The 20,942-nt window shown below is 40.5% G+C and overlaps 1 protein-coding gene across 1 annotated transcript in view; it reads right to left on the reverse strand.

Moving 5' to 3' along the window:
* Positions 1-5,134: 5,134 nt before the first annotated feature.
* Positions 5,135-20,942, reverse strand: part of LPXN (leupaxin) — a 41,490-nt gene continuing 25,682 nt past the window's right edge. The window contains exons 8-9 of the mRNA XM_035012913.1: positions 6,622-6,770; positions 5,135-6,336 (exon numbers count right to left, since the gene is read on the reverse strand). Coding sequence (XP_034868804.1) covers positions 6,067-6,336; positions 6,622-6,770 — 419 coding nt within the window. The 3' untranslated portion in view covers positions 5,135-6,066. The remainder of the gene's footprint in view (positions 6,337-6,621; positions 6,771-20,942) is intronic.

Genomic DNA, 20,942 nt, shown 5'->3' on the forward strand with positions numbered 1-20,942 from the left:
AACCTCTTGTAAACCCAATTTCTGTCAAGTACCAACTTTTAGGTTAAAGGTAAATCCAATCTCCTAAAATTTTCTAAATTTTCTTTTTTTGTTGTTTGCAAGTAAAACATCAAGATTTTTCTAAAATTATTTTCCTTATAAATACATAGCATTACATTAACATTAAAGCTATAATAGTTTTCTATGGATGAGCACTAGATAAAGCAGCACATTTAACATGATTTCGAACACATTTTTGCATAGAGAATGACAGCACCCTCTCCTCCCTCCTTCCCCTTAGAGATATTGATACACATTACTCAGCTTTACTAACAACTTGGGACAGGAACAAGAAGTTTGTATTTTAGGTATACAGCTATCCACAGGATGCCTCAGACTTAAAATACAAAGTGTTTCTTTGTGCTCTCATGTAAAAAGCATTGGGAAGATCAGATGTTTGTCTAATAGTTTTGCAAGGTGACATGCAATGTACATAGAGTGTCACTCTTGGGTTTGTTCATTCATTTATCCATTCTTTCACAAGACTTTAAGTCTATAAAGGAGACTTGTTCTGCTTACACAATTCTTTGGTGATAGTATTCCAACTCAAATCAGTATAAGCAAAAAAGATTTATTTGCTCACGTAACTTCCCAGTCTGGGGTTAAGGTGTTAATATGGTAGGACTGAGTGGCTCAAGAAAAGAAGGCATGGCCTCTTTTTTTTTTTTTTTTTAAGATTTATTTATTTAAGAGAGAGAATGGGGGGGAGGGGCAGAGGGAGAGAGAGAGAATCCCAAGCAGACTCCCCACTGAGCATGGAGACTACTCGGGGCTCGATTTTACAACCCTGAGATCATGACCTGAGCCCAAATCCAGAGTCCAACGCTCAACCAACTGAGCTACCCAGGCACCCTGAAGCATGGCCTCTTCATGACTCAGCAATTCTTTCCTCTGTGTTGGCTTCTTTCTCTCAGGCAGGCTCCCCGTAAGTGACCATAAAGCTATTTCTCAGCAGAGATGGATTTTTATTATGGTCAGAGCTAGAATCTCAACAAAATGAGAATACTTCTTTCCCAATAAACCCAGCAAAGGTCCTGGGAAAATCCAGTTGGCTTTGTTTGGGTCACACGACTATTCTTGATCCAATCACCTTGGTCCAGAACAAAGTACACTTACTGGTCAGGCCTGAGATGTGTGTCCATCCCAAGAGCTAAGGGATGGACAGCCCCACTTAACCACCCGTGCCAGAGATGGGAGCAATGTGGTACTCCCATTCAATTTCACATCCCCAATTATGTCCAGTCATAGGACATAACTTAGGTTTAATTAAGTTAAGTTGACATACTTTAAGTCAAGTTCAAAGGAAGTCAAGTCCTCTTTGATTTCTTGGTCTGCTCATGCTGAGCTATAGAAGATTTTCCATCAGCACTTGTGACCTGAGATATCGTCTCAGTGGAATTGAAATAGTTATCCCAGGCCAAAGTGTTCCTGCTAGAATACAGTCTTTGTTGAGATGTGGTGATATTCAAAATAGGAAGGAAGAAGAATTGCTCAGCAGGATGCCAGCAGGTCTGTTCAATTGTCCAGAATCCACGATCTGTGAACCTAAATGCAATTAGGATATATCTTCCCACAGAAAATTAATTTAGGTACCGTGTGTTTACTATATCTAGGAAGGAGAAAGCTCTTACATAAACTGTCTCATTTCTAACAGAATAAATTTGAGATGTTGCTGCCTCCTGGCAAAGTTATACATTTGTAACAAGCACAACTCAAGCCCCAGCTCTTATCTGAGATTTCTTTCTTTCTCATCCAGTGGATCCCAGTAGATTTCCATTTCTCCTTTGAGCTCTGGGTTCTCAGCACTTAGGTGCTGCCCTAATAGTGAGTTCTACCTGATAACACAGCCTCCACAGGATTTAGGGGGCAGGTGGTCACTTTTTCAGCCCTGGGTGTGAGTGGCTGTCACCACTGCTCTTAGTAGGGACCTGCTTGTGCCCAAGACACTTGCCCCTAAAGAAAGATGTCACTCCTTCTCATCTTCATTTCAGCTGGAAGAGCTCCCTCTTCAGATTCACAGACTGAAGCTGCTTTTGATGCTTCTGAATGCTGTATCTCTAGGGTCCCAACGAAGACTAGTACTTCTGCCCCCTGTTCTTCATGACACCATCATTCCTGGTTGTCCTCTGCTTTGGATTTCTGTTAAGTTCTCAGACATGTTCCCTTGGGGCACTAGAAATATCTGCTTGTTTACCTTCTGTATTACCTTGAAACTCAGAAATATTTTAATATTTTTGCTTTTAAATACATATAGTCATTCAATTTTGAGATTCATTACCCCCTTCTTACCAGTACCCAGATTTTTAAAGTATTCACATCTCCTGCACACAGCCCTTGTGCTTTCAGGAACTTAGCCCTGCCCCTAACTCTAGGAATGGTATGGTTTGTCTTAAGCCAAGCTGCATAATCCATTTTCCCAGTAAAAACTACTGGTGAGTAATGACCTAAGCTACTCCAAGTGAGGATGAATCTTAGGACTTTCACTTGCAAAGCTGGAGAAAGGGCTCTTCCTCCCTCTACTGATGATGAAAGAGACAGCATGTGGCTGGTAGACATCCTACCACTATAGAAGAACTTGTACAGAAAAATAATTGTTGGCCTCCACCTTGGAGTACTCTATATTTATCCCAAAGAATAACTGGCCAAATGAATGGAGAAATTTATCTTTGAAAAAAATATATATGTGGATATAGATATATAGATATAGATACAGATATATAGTGCTCACTGGTGGAAAAGCCCCGTTCCTTCAAGGTAGATTTTATCTTTTCAAGGCTAGAAGTTACTTGGAACCAAGAGTAAACAGGTAGATAATCAGCTTGAATAACAGTATTTCTCGTTTTGTTTTGTTTTTTTTTAATTTTTTAAATTTATTTATTCATGAAAGTCAGAGAGAGAGAGAGAGGCAGAGGCAGAGGGAGAGAAGCAGGCTCCCCACCTAGCAGGGAGCCTGATGCGGGACTCGATCCCAGGACCCTGGGATCATGACCTGAGCCGAAGGCAGACGCTTAACCATCTGAGCCACCCAGGCACCCCTCTTTTTTTTTTTTTTTTTAAGGAAAACTTCTTGTGAATGGTTTCCTTGCTGCTGAAACGCCCTGAATGCAGCAACTCTTCTTGAGCAAATATTACCACTTACATTCACTATTGTAAGGAGAAAAAGTCTTCACTTCTTAGTTGCACCTGGTCAACACTGCCTTTTCTCTGGCTTTTTAAGTCTATAGATTCTGCCCATATCTCAAAATAGCCAATCCTTAAAAAAGAAAAGGGTTAGCACCTGAACATTCTTTCTTTTTTTTAATTTATTTTTAATTTTTTTTATTATTATTATTTTTGGACATTCTTTCTTAAGGGCTACAACCTCAAGCGAACTTTGTCAAAGTGCCAAGACAGCCATGAACGCTGTCATGTTGGCGCCTGCACATGACATCATAGAGTGCAGCTACTGTAAGGACGGTGTTTGGAAGAAGGAATACTCTGCTGAGTCTGGTCTCAACCAAACAGGGCAGGAGGCCTGACAGCTCCCTGCACAAAACTCCCACACAGCTTGGCTATGTTGAAGTTCTTGTTAACTGGTACTGCTTCCTTGTAATTCTCAAAACCCCCTTACGATCCATTCCCATGAAGGAGACAGATGTGATCACGTTTAACAAGAATCATTCTCCAAGAAACCTGTTCCTATACCAGTCTAAAGACATTAAATCGGTCCTATTTTTTTTTGGTTTTGTTTTTGGTTTTTTTTAGATTTTATTTATTTATTTGACAGAGAGAGAGACAGCCAGAGAGGGAACACAAGCAGGGGGAGTGGGAGAGGGAGAAGCAGGCTTCCCGCGGAGCAGGGAGCCCGATGCGGGGCTCGATCCCAGGACCCTGGGATCATGACCTGAGCCGAAGGCAGACGCTTAACGACTGAGCCACCCAGGCGCCCCTCGGTCCTATTTTTTTTATTAATATATAATGTATTATTTGTGTCAGGGGTACAGGTCTGTGACTCAACAGTCTTGCACAATTCACAGCGCTCACCATAGCACATACCCTCCCCAATGTCTATCACCCAGTCACCCCATCCCTCCCACCCCACCCCCCACTCCAGTAACCCTCAGTTTGTTTCCTGCGATTAAGAATTCCTCATATCAGTGAGATCATATGATACTTGTCTTTCTCTGACTGACTTATTTCACTCAGCGTAATACCCTCCAGTTCCATCCACGTTGTTGCAAATGGCAAGATTTCATTTTTTTTTTTTAGATTTTATTTATTTATTTGAGAGAGCGAGAATGAGAGAGAGTACATGAGAGGGGGGAGGGTCAGAGGGAGAAGCAGGCTCCTCGCTGAGCAGGGAGCCCGATGCGGGACTCGATCCCGGGACTCCAGGATCATGACCTGAGCCGAAGGCAGTTGCTTAACCAACTGAGCCACCCAGGCGCCCAGCAAGATTTCATTTTTGATGGCTGCATAATACTCTGTTATATATATATATAAATTGGTCCTATTTTTAAAAATACCCCTGGTGAAGGAATTTTCCTCAGTACCTTAAACTCTGGGTTTTGTTTTTTTTTTTAAATAGTCACATGGGGCGCCTGGGTGGCTCAGTCATCAAGCATCTGCCTTCAGCTCAGGTCATGATCCCAGGGTCCTGGGATCGAGCCCTGCATTGGGCTCCCTGCTCTGCGGGAAGCCTGCTTCTCCCTCTCCTACTCCCCCTGCTTGTGTTCCCTCTCTCACTGTGTCTCTCTCTGTCAAATAAATAAAATCTTTAAAAAAATAAAATAAAATAGTCACATAATTATTTTAAGGCCATGGTAAGAAAGACATAGTACAGATCTTATCAATATCCTTCGGGGAAGCAGGACTCCTGAAGCTTACTTGAGACAGGACATGAGAAAGATTTGTTAATAACTGACAAGCTTTTCTACAAATATACTTTGATGTTTTGCAGAGGAACAAATAATTAAATGGAGATTTCCTTTGGGGCTTAGATTTCCTAATCCAAACTGGAAATTATCAAATGATCATTTATAGCAACTTTCTTTAGAGATAAAACAGCCATCTTGTTTGTCTTTTGAGATAATTGTGAAGTTGAGGAAGATGTATGTTTCATTCTTTAAAAACAGCTTTATTGAGATATAACTGATATAGAGAAAAACTGAACTTATTCAATATACACAATTTCATGAGTTTGTAGAAATGCATACAAACATGAATTTTCAAGTGTCTAGTGGAGATTTGGTTTTTCACTTTGGGTAAACAATTTTAAGAGGCTTTGCCACCTTTTAAGATGATTCAATCATCTCAGTTCAAAATACAAAATAAAATGAATATTATGGGCCCAAACTAAGAGAAAAGTTAGTGAACAGGAGTCCCTCCTTTCAATTCCTTTCGATTAAGAAAAAGTGCCTATTGTATGGAAGTAAACAAGAGATATGATATGGATTTAACTGCACACAGTGCTGAGTATGTAACACAGGAAGCACTTTATCTCCAAACATGACTGTAAGACATTAAAACTGAAAGCCGTTTTATTTATCAATGATGTCAGGACTCAAAGTAGCCCAGTTAAAATCTACTTCCTCTTGAAAAAGAGAAGTACACTGAAGAGAGGTGCAGAGAGCTTTGGAGGGGCATCAGGATTCCTGACAGCGAGGATAATGCACTGGTCATGGGAAAGTGAGTCACGGGGAAATGAGGGAGGTGTGAAAAGGCCCAGGGAAGAGGGCCACCGCAGGAGTGGAAACGGGAGAAATCTGAGGAAACCGGGGGTGGAATGCATGTGTGCATGTGGAAGATGCACCTGTAGAGGCACGAGCAACAGGACCCAGATCTAAACCCAAGTACCTGATTGAGAAAAAACACAAGACTGGAAATCTAAAACCTAAGACTACAAGCCTAGCCATGTAACAACTACAGGTTCATTACCTTTACTTTATACGCCCACTGAGCTGAAGAGCAGTAACAACAAAGTATACTCCTTCCCCTCCTGGTTTAAACTCTGTAGGGGATCTGTGGGGACCGTGGGTTCAGCTGAGATTACAGTGGGAAGAGTTTCACGAAGCAGGGCTGACAATAGGTCTTGTTGTCCTGCTCCTTGAAGACGCCCTTTGACAGCTGTGTCAGGCAGAAAGCACAGACGAAGTGCTCGGGATGGAACTTGTGGCCAATGGCACTGATGCAGCGGCCAGTGATGGGCTGCCCACACCCGTGGCAGAGCGTGCCCCGCCGCTCATGGTAATGGAGCTCGCAGTAGGGACGTCCGTCCAGTTCAAAGAAGGAGCCGGAAGGAAAACTGCTGAAGCAGTCCTGCGGCATAGAGCAAAGGGGAAGAAAAAGGGGCAGATGTCAAGAAGCAGAACATCAGCCAAGTAAAACTTGCAGCTTTGAAACTCCTGCCCGTTACCGGACCAGTGGAGGCGAGAATATTACCCACTTGCAAAAGACATGAGCCAGTGCCCCCAGCCTCCTTTACCAGGCCTGCATCAATCCCTCACCCCAAGCTGTGGACCCTTTTCCCAGTTGCTGTTCTGCCCCTCAGAAAGGAAGGCTCTTGACTTTCCCTCAGTCCAAAAGAGAAGTGAGTGTACAGACCCCACACACAAAGCATTCCGGGTGCCAGACGGTGTCCATGGCTGAAAGGTAGTTTTCCAACACGGGGCGGTTGCAGCCGCCACACTTGGGTGAGAACATGGCTAGGAAATCCTTCCGGCAGTATGGCTTCTTGTCCTTCTCATGAAAGCCTGGAGAGGTAAAATCAACAGTTCATGGTGCAGGGTGACACCTTCCACCAAGCTGGAGGCTGAGAAGAGGCCAGTGATTTCAGCTCTCCCAAACTCAGTGTCCTCATATTCAATACCAACCTCAATAGCTCATTATAAGAAATACGTGAGAGAGAAATACATAAATACATAAATACAGGAGGGAATGCGGAACAGGTGCGTTAGTGCTAGGCCTGGCTCATACCCAGCATTTAGTATTAAGGTCTATTCCTGCTCGACATCTCTGTACTAAGTATCGTGCTGGCCTGCACAGTTTTGCCCCAGGCTTTGGTGTGGCTGATCTCACCTGATGATTCAGAAATTGGTTCAAATATCACCCTATCAGAGGCGCCTCTTATCTATCCCATATCTATCACTTCATCTTTTCTAAAATCATCTTTCCAGCATTTACCATTATCTGAAACCACCTTGGTGGTCTGTCATCCCACACTGGAGTGTAGCTCTGAAAATAGATACTGTTGGTCTTGTCATGTTATAACTCTAGTACCCAAAACAGCACCAGCACAAAAGGGCTTAATCTTTAAAAAGAAAGTGCTATGAAATAATAATTTCCAAATGGATGCAAGATTCTAAATGTAACAGTTCAAGCCATACAAAGACGTGAATCAAAACTGAGTGGGTCCCTCTTTAACCTGGGAATGAGAAAACTGTAGTAAACATGGCTCAAATTTCAAAAGCAGGTTAAAAATCAGTAAATTAAAAAAATATTTTAAAAAATCAATAAATGTAGGTCCATTAAAATATACATATGAATGGGGGGAAGGAGCAAGATGGTGGAGGAGTAGGAGACCTAAATTTCGTCTGGTCCCAGGAATTCAGCTAGATAGGGATCAAACCATTCTGAACACCTACGAACTCAACAGGAGATCGAAGAAAAGAATAGCAGCAACTCTGAACAGAAAAGCGACCACTTTCTGGAAGGTAGGATGTGCGGAGAAGTGAATCCGAGGCGATATTCTGGAGGATAGATGGCGGGGGAGGGGGCCTCCGACGGCCGCTTCTGGTAAGTGATAGAGCCGCGGAGCACAAAATCGGAACTTTCAGAAGTTGGCTCCGCTGAGGGACGTCACTCCGGTGGCTAAGCGGGGGGTGGAACCCTTGTGGGACAGTGTGGTCTCAGGACCCTTGGGGTCAGAGAAAGACTGGGGGTGCCTGAGTGCAGCAGAGCTCCCAGGTATCGGAGCGGGGAAGCCGGCTGCAGAGATGGAGCAGAGGAGCGGGCTCTCAGCTCGGGGTTGCCATAAATCGTGGTCCGGGGCACAGTTGGGCCACTGCTCCTCCAGCAGGGACCCAACAAGTGGCAGATCCAGGGAGACTCCCCTTCCTCCCCCGGGAGGAGCAGCAGGGGAGTGCACTGCAGGGATCTGCTGGGTTTGGAGACTCCACACGTTGTCAGGGGCCAGAGATAGAAACGCTCGGTCACAGGCCAGGTGAGCGCGGAGTGCGGCCAGAGACCAGGGAGATGGGAGTGACTGATGGCTTTTCTCTGGGGGCTCACTGAGGAGCGGGGCCCTGAGTTCTCGGCTCCTTGGAGGCAGAGATTGGGAGGCTGCCATTTTCACTCTCGTCCTCCAAAGCCAAACTGAAAGCTTGCAGGGAACAAAAGCTCCCGAGAGCAAACCCAAACAGATTACTTAGCCCGGACCGGGCAAGGGCAGGGCAATTCCGCCTCCGGCAAAGACATTTGGGAACCACGGCAACAGGCCCCTCCCCCAGAAGATCAGTGAGAACAGCCAGCCAAGACCAAGTTTACTGATCAATGAGAATGGCAGAACTCCAGCGGTAGGGGAATACTGCACATAGAATTCATGGCTTTTCCCCCATGATTCTTTAGTCTTTCAAAGTTAATTTTTTTCCCTTTTTCTATATATTTTTTTGAATTTTCTTTTTCCCTTTTTCAACCAACATCTTATTAATCCCTTTTTTAAAAATCTTTTTTATTTTTCATTTTTAGAGTCATATACTATCCCTTCATAGTAGTCAACCTTATTTTTGGTGTATATATATGTTGTTCTCTCTTTAAAATTTTGGGATAGTTTCTTCTAACAGACCAAAATATACCCTAAATCTCTAGTGTATGGCTCTGTTCTAGTCTGCCTGATCACATTCTCTCCCTTTTTTTTAAATTTCTCTTCCTTCTTTTTTCAACCAACTTCTTATCTTACCAATTCCTTTTATAAAATCTTTTATAATTTTTATCTTTACAGTCATATTCCATCCCTTCATCGTATCTACCCTTATTTTTGTACATATATAAGTTTTTATTTCTTTAAAATTTTGGGTGGCAGTTTCTTCTAACAGACGAAAATACACCCAAAATCTAGTGTGTGGCACTGACCTATTCACCAGCCTGATCATATTTGACCATATTCTTTTCTTTTTTTATCACTTTCTTTTTCTTTCTTTTCTTTTTTCTTTCTTTCCCTTTCTTTTCCCCTGGTTTCAGGTCTCTTCTGATTTGTTTAGTGTATATTTTTCTGGGGTTGTTGTTACCCTGTTAGCATTTTGTTCTCTCACTCATCTATTCTCTGGACAAAATGACAAGATGGAAAAAATCACCTCAAAAAAAAGAACAAGAGGGAGTACCGACTGCCAGGGACCTAATCAATATGGACATTAGGAAGATGTCGGAACTAGAGTTCAGAATGATGATTATAAAGATACTAGCTGGGCTTGAAAAAAAGCATGGAAGATACTAGATAAACCCTTTCTGGAGAAATGAAAGAACTAAAATCTAACCAAGTCGAAATCAAAAAGGCTATTAATGAGGTGCAATCAAAAATGGAGGCTCTAATTGCTAGGATAAATGAGGCAGAAGAAATAATTAGTGATACAGAAGACCAAATGATGGAGAATAAAGAAGCTGAGAAAAAGAGAGATAAACAACTACTAGATCATGAAGGCAGAATTCAAGAAACTTAAGTGATACCATAAGACAAAACAATATTAGAATTATTGGGATCCCAGAAGAAGAAGAAAGAGAGAGAGGGGCAGAAGGTATATTGGAGCAAATTATAGCAGAGAACTTCCCTAATTAGGGGAAGGAAACAGGCATCAAAATCCAGGAGGCACAGAGAATCCCCCCTCAAAATCAATAAAAATAGGTCAACACCCTGACATCTAACAGTAAAACTTTTGAGTCTCAGAGACAAAGAGAAAATCCTGAAAGCAGCTCGGGACAAGACGTCTGTAACCTACAATGGTAGAAACATTAGATTGGCAACAGACCTATCCACAGAGACCTGGCAGGCCAGAAAGGACTGGCATGATAGCTTCAGAGCACTAAATGAGAAAAATCTGCAGCCAAGAATACTATATCCAGCTAGGCTGTCATTGAAAATAGAAGGAGAGATAAAAAGCTTCCAGGACAAACAAAAACTAAAGGAAATTGCAAACACGAAACCAGCCCTACAAGAAATATTGAAAGGGGTCCTCTAAGCAAAGAGAGAACCTAGAAGTAACATAGACCAGAAAGGAACACAGATAATATACAGTAACAGTCACCTTACAGGCAATACAATGGCACTAAATTCGTATCTTTCCATAGTTACCCTGAATGTAAATGGGCTAACTGCCCCAATCAAAAGACACAGTCTATCAGACTGGATAAAAAAAACAAGACCCATCGATATGCTGTCTGCAAGAGACTCATTTTAGACCCAAAGACACCTCCAGATTGAAAGCGAGGGGGTGGAAAACAATTTACCATGCTAATGGACATCAAAAGAAAGCTGGGGTGGCAATCCTTATATCAGAGAAATTAGAATTTAAATCAAAGACTATAATAAGAGATGAGGAAGGACACTATATCCTACTTAAAGGATCTATCCAACAAGAAGATCTAACAATTGCAAATATCTATGCCCCTAACATGGGAGCAGCCACTTATATAAGCCAATTAATAACAAAAGCAAAGAAACACATCGACAATACAATAATAGTAGGGGACTTTAACATCCCCCTCATTGAAATGAACAGATCATCTAAGAAAAGATCAACAAAGAAATAAAGACTTTAAATGACACACTGGACCAAATGGACTTCACAGATATATTTAGAACATTCCATCCCAAAGCAACAGAATACACATTCTTCTCTAGTGCCCATGGAGCACTCTCCATAAGAGATCACATCCTAGGTCACAAATCAGGTCTCAACTGGTACCAAAAGATTGGGATCATTCCCTGCATATTTTCAGACCACAATGCTTTGAAACTAGAACTCAGTCACAAGAGGAAAGTTGGAAAGAACTCAAATACATGGAGACTAAAGAGCATCCTACTAAAGAATGAATGGGTCAACCAGGAAATTAAAGAAGAATTAAAAAAATTCATGGAAACAAATGAAAATGAAAACACAACTGTTCAAAATCTTTGGGATGCAGCAAAGGCAGTCCTAAGAGGAAAGTACATAGCAATACAAGCCTTTCTCAAGAAACAAGAAAGATCTCAAATACACAACCTAACCCTACACCTAAAGGAGCTGAAGAAAGAACAGCAAATAAAGCCCAAACCCAGCAGGAGAAGAGAAATAATAACGATCAGAGCAGAAATCAATGAAATAGAAACCAAAAGAACAGTAGAACAGATCAACGAAACTAGGAGCTGGTTCTTGGAAAGGATTAATAAGATTGATAAACCCCTGGCCAGACTTATCAAAAATAGAAGAGAAATGACCCAAATAAATAAAATCATGAATGAAAGAGGAGAGATCACAACAAACACCAAAGAAATACAAACAATTACAAGAACATATTATGAGCAACTATATGCCAGCAAATTAGACAATTTGGAAGAAATGGATGCATTCCTAGAGATGTATAAACTACCAAAACTGAACCAGGAAGAAACAGAAAACCTGAACAGACCTATAACCATTAAGGAAATTGAAGCAGTCATCAAAAATCTCCCAACAAACAAGAGTCCAGGTTTCCGAGGGGAATTCTATCAAACATTTCAAGAAGAATTAATACCTATTCTTCTGAAACTGTTCCAAAAAATAGAAATGGAAGGAAAACTTCCGAACTCATTTTATGAGGCCACCATTACCTTGATCCCAAAATCAGACAAAGACCCCATCAAAAAGGAGAATTACAGACCAATATCCCCGATGAACATGGATGCAAAAATTCTCACCAAAATACTAGCCAATAGGATACAAGAGTACATTAAAAGGATTATTCACCATGACCAAGTGGAATTTATCCCTGGGCTGCAAGGTTGGTTCAACATCCACAAATCAATCAATGTGATACAATACATTAATAAAAGAAAGAACAAGAATCATATGATCCTCTCAATAGATGCAGAAAAAGCATTTGACAAAGTACAGCATCCATTCTTGATCAAATCTCTTCAGAGTATAGGGATAGAGGGTACATACCTCAATATCATAAAAGCCATCTATGAAAAAGCCACAGCAAATATCATTCTCAATGGGGAAAAACTGAGAGCTTCCCCCCTAAGGTCAGGAACACGGCAGGGATGTCCACTATCACCACTGCTATTCAGCATTGTATTAGAAGTCCTAGCCACAGCAATCAGACAACAAAAAGAAATCAAAGGCATCCAAATCGGCAAAGAAGTCAAACTCTCACTCTTTGCAGATGATATGATACTTTATGTGGAAAACCCAAAAGACTCTACCCCAAAACTGCTAGAACTCATACAGGAATTCAGTAAAGTGGCAGGATATAAAATCAATGCACAGAAATCAGTGGCATTCCTATACACTAACAACAAGACAGAAGAAAGAGAAATTAAGGAGTCGATCCCATTTACAATTGCACCCAAAACCATAAGATACCTAGGAATAAATCTAATCAAAGAGGCAAAGGATCTGTACTCAGAAAACTATAAAATACTCATGAAAGAAGTTGAGGAAGACACAAAGAAATGGAAAAATGTTCCATGCTCATGGACTGGAAGACCAAATATTGTGAAGATGTCAATGCTACCTAGAGCAATCTACACATTTAATGAAATCCCTATCAAAATACCATCATTTTTTTTCGAAGAAATGGAACAAATAATCCTAAAAGTTGTATGGAACCAGAAAAGACCCCGAATAGCCAGGGAAATGTTGAAAAAGAAAAGCAAAGCTGGCGGCATCACAATTCCGGACTTCAAGCTCTATTACAAAGATGTCATCATCAAGACAGCATGGTACTGGCACAAAAACAGACACATAGATCAATGGAACAGAATAGAGAGCCCAGAAATGGACCCTCAACTCTATGGTCAACTCATCTTCGACAAAGCAGGAAAGAATGTCCAATGGAAAAAAGACAGTCTCTTCAACAAATGGCGTTGGGAAAATTGGACAGCCACATGCAGAAGAATGAAACTGGACCATTGCCTTACATCACACACAAAAATAGACTCAAAATGGTTGAAAGACCTAAATGTGAGACAAGAGTCCATCAAAATCCTAGAGGAGAACACAGGCAGCAACCTCTTCGACCTCAGCCGCAGCAACTTCTTCCTAGAAACATCGCCAAAGGCAAGGAAAGCAAGGGCAAAAAATGAACTATTGGGACTTCATCAAGATAAAAAGCTTTTGCACAGCAAAGGAAACAGTCAACAAAACCAAAAGACAACTGACAGAATGGGAGAAGATATTTGCAAATGACCTAGCAGATAAAGGGCTAGTATCCAAAATCTATAAAGAACTTATCCAACTCAACACCCAAAGAACAAATGATCCAATCAAGAAATGGGCAGAAGACATGAACAGACATTTTTCCAAAGAAGACATCCAAATGGCCAACAGACACATGAAAAAGTGCTCAATGAGATACCACCTCCCACCAGTCAGAATGGCTAAAATTAGCAAGTCAGGAAATGACAGATGTTGGCAAGGATGCAGAGAAAGGGGAACCCTCCTACACTGTTGGTGGGAATGCAAGCTGGTGCAGCCACTCTGGAAAACAGTATGGAGGTTCCTCAAAAAGTTGAAAACAGAGCTACCATATGACCCAGCAATTGCACTTCTGGGTATTTACCCCAAAGATAAAAATGTAGTGATCCAAAGGGGTACATGCACCCCAATGTTTATAGCAGCAATGTCCACAATAGCCAAACTGTGGAAAGAGCCAAGATGTCCATCGACAGATGAATGGATAAAGAAGATGTGGTATATATATATATATATATATATATATATATATATATACACACACACACACACACACACACACACAATGGAATATTATGCAGCCATCAAAAAAGAACGAAATCTTGCCATTTGCAACGATGTGGATGGAACGAGAGGGTATTATGCTTAGCGAAATAAGTCAATCAGAGAAAGACATGTATCATATGATCCCACTGATATGAGGAATTCTTAATCTCAGGAAACAAACTGAGGGTTGCTGGAGTGGTGGGGGGTGGGAGGGATGGAGTGGCTGGGTGATAGAAATTGGGGAGGGTATGTGCTATGAATTGTGTAGGACTGTTGAATCACAGACCTGTACTTCTGAAACAATACATTTTATGTTAAAAAAAAAAAAAAAGAAGAAGAAGATAGCAGGAGGGGAAGAATGAAGGGGGGGAAATCGGAGGGGGGGACGAACCATGAGAGACTATGGACTCAGAAACCAACTGAGGGTTCTAGAGGGGAGGGGGGTGGGGGGATGGGTTAGCCTGGTGATGGGTATTAAGGAGGGCACATTCTGCATTGAGCACTGGGTGTTATACGCAAGCAATGAATCATGGAACACTACATCAAAAACTAATGATGGAATGTATGGTGATTAACATAACATAATAAAATAAAATTTAATAAATAAATTAAATAAATAAATAAATAAATAAAATGGAAAGAAATATATATGAATGACTTGTGCACGACCAAAAGCACCATAAGCAAAGCCCAGACAAGAGACAAACCGAAGAAAATATTTGCCAATTATATCTCAGAAAAATAGGGTGTGGGCTGATAAAGCAAATAAGTTAAACAATATCAGGAGGAAGCAGCCAGTCAAATCAAGAATATGGAACATTTTACAGGACACAGGTTCCAGTTTCTTAACAAATTAATGGTATTTAAAAAATGGGGAAGAGAGGATCCTTACAGGATTTTTAAATTTTGAGAGACAGAACAGTCAAATGCAAGGCATACGCTTTGCCTGGACCCAAGAGATTCAAACAAACCAAGTAAATGATGTGTTTTAGAAATTTCAGAAGTTTAGACGTGGGTTTTATATGATAATGAGGAATTAATAAATTCATTAGTTGTGAAGGTAGTTATGTTAAAAAAAAAAAAGTCCGGATAATCAGTTAAAGATGATGCAGATTGAAGTTTTTAATGGCGACATAAGATTTCTATTATTTGTTTTTAAATATTCCAGCAAGAAAAAGGGGTAGAAAGGTGGGTGGAAGTTAGAGGAAATTAGTTTGGTAAAACACACATACTTGGTGAAGCCAGGCAGGAAGCAATTTCCACAATAAAAAAAAATTAATCAGTTTGTTAATGTGTAAGGGCTTTCTCTTAAATACTTTAATACTGGATATTTTCACAGCTGGGCTCATGTTAGAAAACCCCTGGCTTGAGTCTTACTCCTATGCCCGGATAAAGAAGGATGAGAAACCCAAGATGATGACTTTTTTAAACCCTTTAAAATAAGTTGTCCTGAGGGGCCCAGATGGCTCAGTTGGTTAGGCGTCTGCCTTCAGATCAGGTCATGATTCCAGGGTCCTGGGATCGAGACCCCACATCAGGCTCCCTGTCAGCAGGGAGTCTGCTTATCCCTCTGCCTCTCCCCCTGGCTTGTGCTCTCTCTAGCTCACTCTCTCTCACAAATAAATAAATAAAATCTTTTAAAATAAATAAAATAAGTCATCCTCATAAAGAGACGAATAACATAAGACGAAATACTTTTAGTAGTAATATGTTCAACGTGAGTAAACGAAACTGAAAAGAAAAAACTAAAGTTCTAATTTTTGCTAATTAGTAAGTTTAATTTCTAATTTCAGCTAAGTAGTAAAAACAGTGTTAAATAAGTCTACCTAGTACTGGAAAATACATGGAGTGATTCACGATTTATATATTCCCATTGATAAAGTTAAATGTTAGTATTCTTTTGGAAAATCATTTGGTAATGTGTATCAAGAATTTAAATAAGTATATAGATATCTTTCTCCCGGGAATTAATCTATACAAATAACTGAAAGAAAATGTTACGTTTAAAGATATTCACTAACACACAAGAGGTAATCTAAATATACTATTATGAACACATTTGTTTACAATATTTGGAACTATAAATAAAGCTTCAATGAACATCTTTTTTTTTTTTTAAAGATTTTTATTTATTTGACAGAGAGAGAGGGAACACAAGCAGGGGGAGCGAGAGAGAGAGAAGCAGGCTTCCTGCTGAGCAGGGAGCCCGATGCGGGGCTCGATCCCAGGACCCCGGGATCACGACCTGAGCCTAAGGCAGACGCTTAACGACTGAGCCACCCAGGCGCCCTCTTCAATGAACATCTTTAAGCACATATTTTTTATAATTTGTTTACATGAAGCCCTAAAGGAATAATTGATACTATTAAAATTATTATTATAAAATTATGAAGCCACATGAGGAAATGCTTAAGGATAAAAAGGACTTTTAGGTACACCTAACTAAGGTATGCATAAATATTAACAAATGTAGAAAAATATTATTAGGGAAATTTTTTTATGTTGCATTAGGTTAACAAGGGTAATAGGTTGTAAGTGAAGATTTCTGCAAGGTTTTTTTTTTTTTTTATCGTCTTTACATTTTAAAAGGAAAAATACCTCTGAAACAAATAATGCAATATATGTTAAGAAAAAAAAAAAGAAGAAGAAGATAGCAGGAGAGGAAGAATGAAGGGGGGGAAATCGGAGTGGGGAGACGAACCATGAGAGACAATAGACTCTGAGAAACAAACTGAGGGTTCTAGAGGGGAGGGAGGTGGGAGGTTGGGTTAGCCTGGTGATGGGTATTAAGGAGGGCACATTCTGCATTGAGCACTGGGTGTTATGCACAAACAGTGAATCATGGAACACTACATCGAAAACTAATGGTGTAATGTATGGTGATTAACATAACAATAAAAATTAAATATAAAAAAATAAAACCCATATAAAAGAATTTAAAAAAAAAAACTGTCAAAGTCATCAAAAACAAGAGAAGTTCTGAGAAGCTGGTACAGCCAAGAGGAGCCTAAGGAGACACGACAACTGAATATAATGCATCATTCTGGACGGGATCCCAGAACAGAAAAAAAAAAAAAAATCAGGTAAAAACTATGGAAATCTAAATGAAGCATGGACTTTAGTTAATAATAATATATTAATACTGGTTCATTAATTGTGACAAATGTACCATACTAATGTTAATCTGTTAGGGGAAACTGGGTAAGAGGGCATGGGAGAATTCTCTGTACAATCTTCTTAAATTTTTTATCAGTCTAAAACTATTCTAAAAAATAAAGTTTACTAAAAACAAAACAAAAAAAAGAAAAATATAATAAATCAATTCATCTTCAAGCACCTATTTAAGTAATATGTGCCCTCTGCTTTGAAAATCACTTCTCCAAGATTCCCAGATGGTTTGGCCCTTCACATCACTGAGGGATCTGCTTAAGAGAACAACAGACCCAACCACCCTATCTCAAACAGCACCCTATCCATCATTCCCTCTCCTAACATGTAGAATAAGTTATAAGCGAATTATAAGCATAGAGTAAGTTAGTTAATTAGTTGGCTAGTTTTGATGATTACCTGTCTTTCTCACTAGAATATATGCACCACGAGGGCGGGAACTTTGTCTTTTGTCACTGTGTCCCTAGTACCTAGAACAGTGCCTGATACATCGATAGTAGTTTCTCAATAAATATTTACTGAACGAGCAGACATGTCAACAATATTACAACTGGCACAACTGAGACCATCGGCTCCAGAAGTATGTTGTAGCTTAGAGTCTCTCCAGGACTAACTAGAATATGTGTAAACAGGTGAACTCCTCTGTAAGGAACTCTCCTTAGCATCTATCAGGAGAACCTGTGTAACATGAAGATGACTATCAGCAATCCCACTTATGCAGCACTTGCTTTGTACCTGTTCCACTGAGGGCTCTAGCTGCGGTACTAAATTGAAATTAAATTCTTCACAGCAATGCTCCCATCTTACAAATGAAAAAAGGGAGGCTCAGAGAAATTACAAATAACAAACTAGTCAGTAGGGCACCTGATGTTCAAATCTAGGCCTAACTTCAAAGCCTAATTTCAACGTCATGCCCCTAATTTAAATGCTCCTGGTGGTGACCTCTCTGTGGGGACTGATAGCATCAGCTGAGCCCAAATATCACAGCCCAAAAGCTTTGTAAATATGAGAGCTCTACCTGTATCCCCACTAAAAGAGCATGTAAGCAAAGTGTGCCCAGTGGATTGAAAAGCAGCCCACCCAAGAAACATTACTTCTAGGACCCATTTTGATAGTAGCAGCCAGATCCAAAAAGGCAATGGGAGCAGCCAGGGGTTGGGACCCAAATCATGCAACTACAGTTTTTCTGTTCTCTCTGGTCACTTTTTGATATCCCTTGCTTTGTTTAACTAGGCTGTCTTTGAAGAGCGGACAACTGAATAGACTTCTGAGGCCTACAGATCTAAGAAACTAAACTAATAATTTTATAAACTGTCCTGTGTTCTTCTAAAGCCCCTAGACACAGAACTCACTATACTTTTTCCACTTTATCAAAGAATGTCTAGAGTCTAGAGTCTGATCAAGTGATAACTGAATGCAGGAAGGCCTTCCATTTAAGAAAAACAAACGCATCCACAACCATCCTCCTTGCTTTTATGTGGCAAGGTATTTCTCACACTTCAGCATGCATCCAGCACCTGGAGAGCTTGTCAATATGCAGATTGCTTGGTCCCACCCCCAGAGTTTCTGATTCACTAGGTCTGGGGTGGGGCCCAAGAATTTGCATGTATAAGCAAGTGACATAAAACTGAACTTGCCTATAAGTAGGTGTTACTTGAGAAAATTGTTAAGACATGCCAAGTGACCTAGGAATGACCCTCATCTAGGCATTTGCAGGGTAGCTGATCTCCAGAATGACACAGCAGGGAAGGAACAGCCTCTGTTTCAAGTAGGGTGAGTCTCAGGAGAGGAATCAAAAGCAATCAGCCAAACTTGCTGTGATGCCCCTGCATTTAGTGATCCAATAAACTGAGAAAGTTTCAGCAGTTACTTTCCTGGAGGCTCTCTCTGGGGCCAATTACCTCTGCAGAACGGATAAGAAACACTAACAATTAAAAGTGCCACAGAGAGAGAGAGAGGTGTTTATACTCTGGTGAGGCTCCTAGCCACAGGGGAAATTAGGGAGCACCTGCATGGCCCGGATAATGAACAATTTCAAAAGAAAGACACAGGCACTGAGGACCTGGTCCCTACGGGAGGATGCTAAGGCCTGAAATGCTTAGAAACTTGAGCCTTAAAGAGGAATTTTCTGAACTGAAACAAAAATGAACATGAATTTAATTTCCCAGAAGGCTCAGTGGTTAAGCTCTCATTATAGAAACTCCATGTGAGACTATGGAACTTGGGATGAGCCCGGATGCCACCCAACTAATGGACCAACCATATGGCAGGAGACCCACTTACAGAAAGCAAAGGACAAAAACAAAAACATAATCTAGGAGGAGCTTCTGATGAACAAATGGCCTTCTTTTGTCAGGTGTCTCAATAAATATTTTAAGTGTGGCCTGATGAGGACGTAAAGTCATGAAAGACTTGTCTGTTTAGAGGGGGCTGAGGTCAAGAACAATGAGTATTAGCTACCTTTGTGGTGCTTTCTGGTCATCCTATGGATGGGATACTTTTCTTTTGTATCTAACTTATGTCTCTTCTTAAAATATGCCTGTATTCTATTGCTCTGCTCTCAGGCAACTTCCACATCATAATCGTCTGTGGGCAGTATTCACTTGCTGACTGTTCTACTCAACTAACTCTCACACTTCTATGGCTACCAGTACAATATAAATTTACCATGACACACTTTAATATGATTTAGATTAAATCTCAATAAAACAAATCCTGCTTAACTAAAGGACAATCTAGAAATGAAATATCTAATGATTTGTGAAAAGCACTGAATAAGCTTCAGTGAACAAGCAAATTACTACAAAGCACTTTGTTAGTGGATTATGTCAATGCTACTGTATCTGGGTCTATTGTCAAATAAAGTGGACCACGGTGGTGCCAAGAAAGTAAAGGGATCCAGCAGCAGAAGAATTGAGTCTCTGTCAGGGAGCAGTTGTGGTGATATAGAAACAACACAGAACTTACAGAAATGGGACGTGAGCTTCAGTTCCTACTCTTTGACTTTCTGGCTGTATAACTTTAAGAAAATTATGTTACCTCCCTGAGGCTCAGTGTTTCCATCTATAACTAGGTAAAATGTGGGATAAAAATACCCTCATAAGACTGTGGTGGGGATTAAATGAATAATATTTTAGGAATATTAATAACACGCCTGATACTTAGGTGAGTCTCTGTGCTGGTGAAGGGCAGGATACATGGGATTATTTTCACTCCCTCTTGAAATACCACCAACACGATAGTTAAAGAATTATTTAATATAGAAACACCCACAGGAATAAGAGAAAAGGAGAGGAGATGCCATAGACGAGATATCAATAAGATTTTCCAAAATTTTAAGTAGGTGTAACAGTGGTAAATAGCTTGGCAAACAGGAGAACTGAAGCCTGCATTTCTCCAGAGGAGAGGGGCTAAGACAACTCAAGCTGGGGTTCTCCAGAGCATCAGAGGGGCTCAGAAAGTGAACGTACAAAATAGTCTTCAAGGCTGGAAATGGGTTGGCTGAAAGTCTGAAGAGCAGTGATTAATTCTGAAAATATCAAACCAGAGAGTCTCAGGCACTAAAAGACCTAACATACTAATAGTCAGGAGTCTCCCAGCAAAATGGCCAGAGCATTGAGTACCACCCAGTTGAGTCCATCAGTCGACAAGTTCTGCTTATACCCACAGAGTTTCCAATTAACATTTTTGTGTCTCATTCTAAAATAGGAAATGGGCAACCAAAGATCAGCAGCATTTGGCCAAGACCAGTATAACAAGGTGTAAGGCATGAGACGTAATGGA

Source organism: Mirounga leonina, unplaced genomic scaffold, assembly GCF_011800145.1.
Source record: "Mirounga leonina isolate KUSES-001 unplaced genomic scaffold, KU_Mleo_1.0 Mir_166, whole genome shotgun sequence".
Taxonomy (NCBI): Eukaryota; Metazoa; Chordata; class Mammalia; order Carnivora; family Phocidae; genus Mirounga; species Mirounga leonina.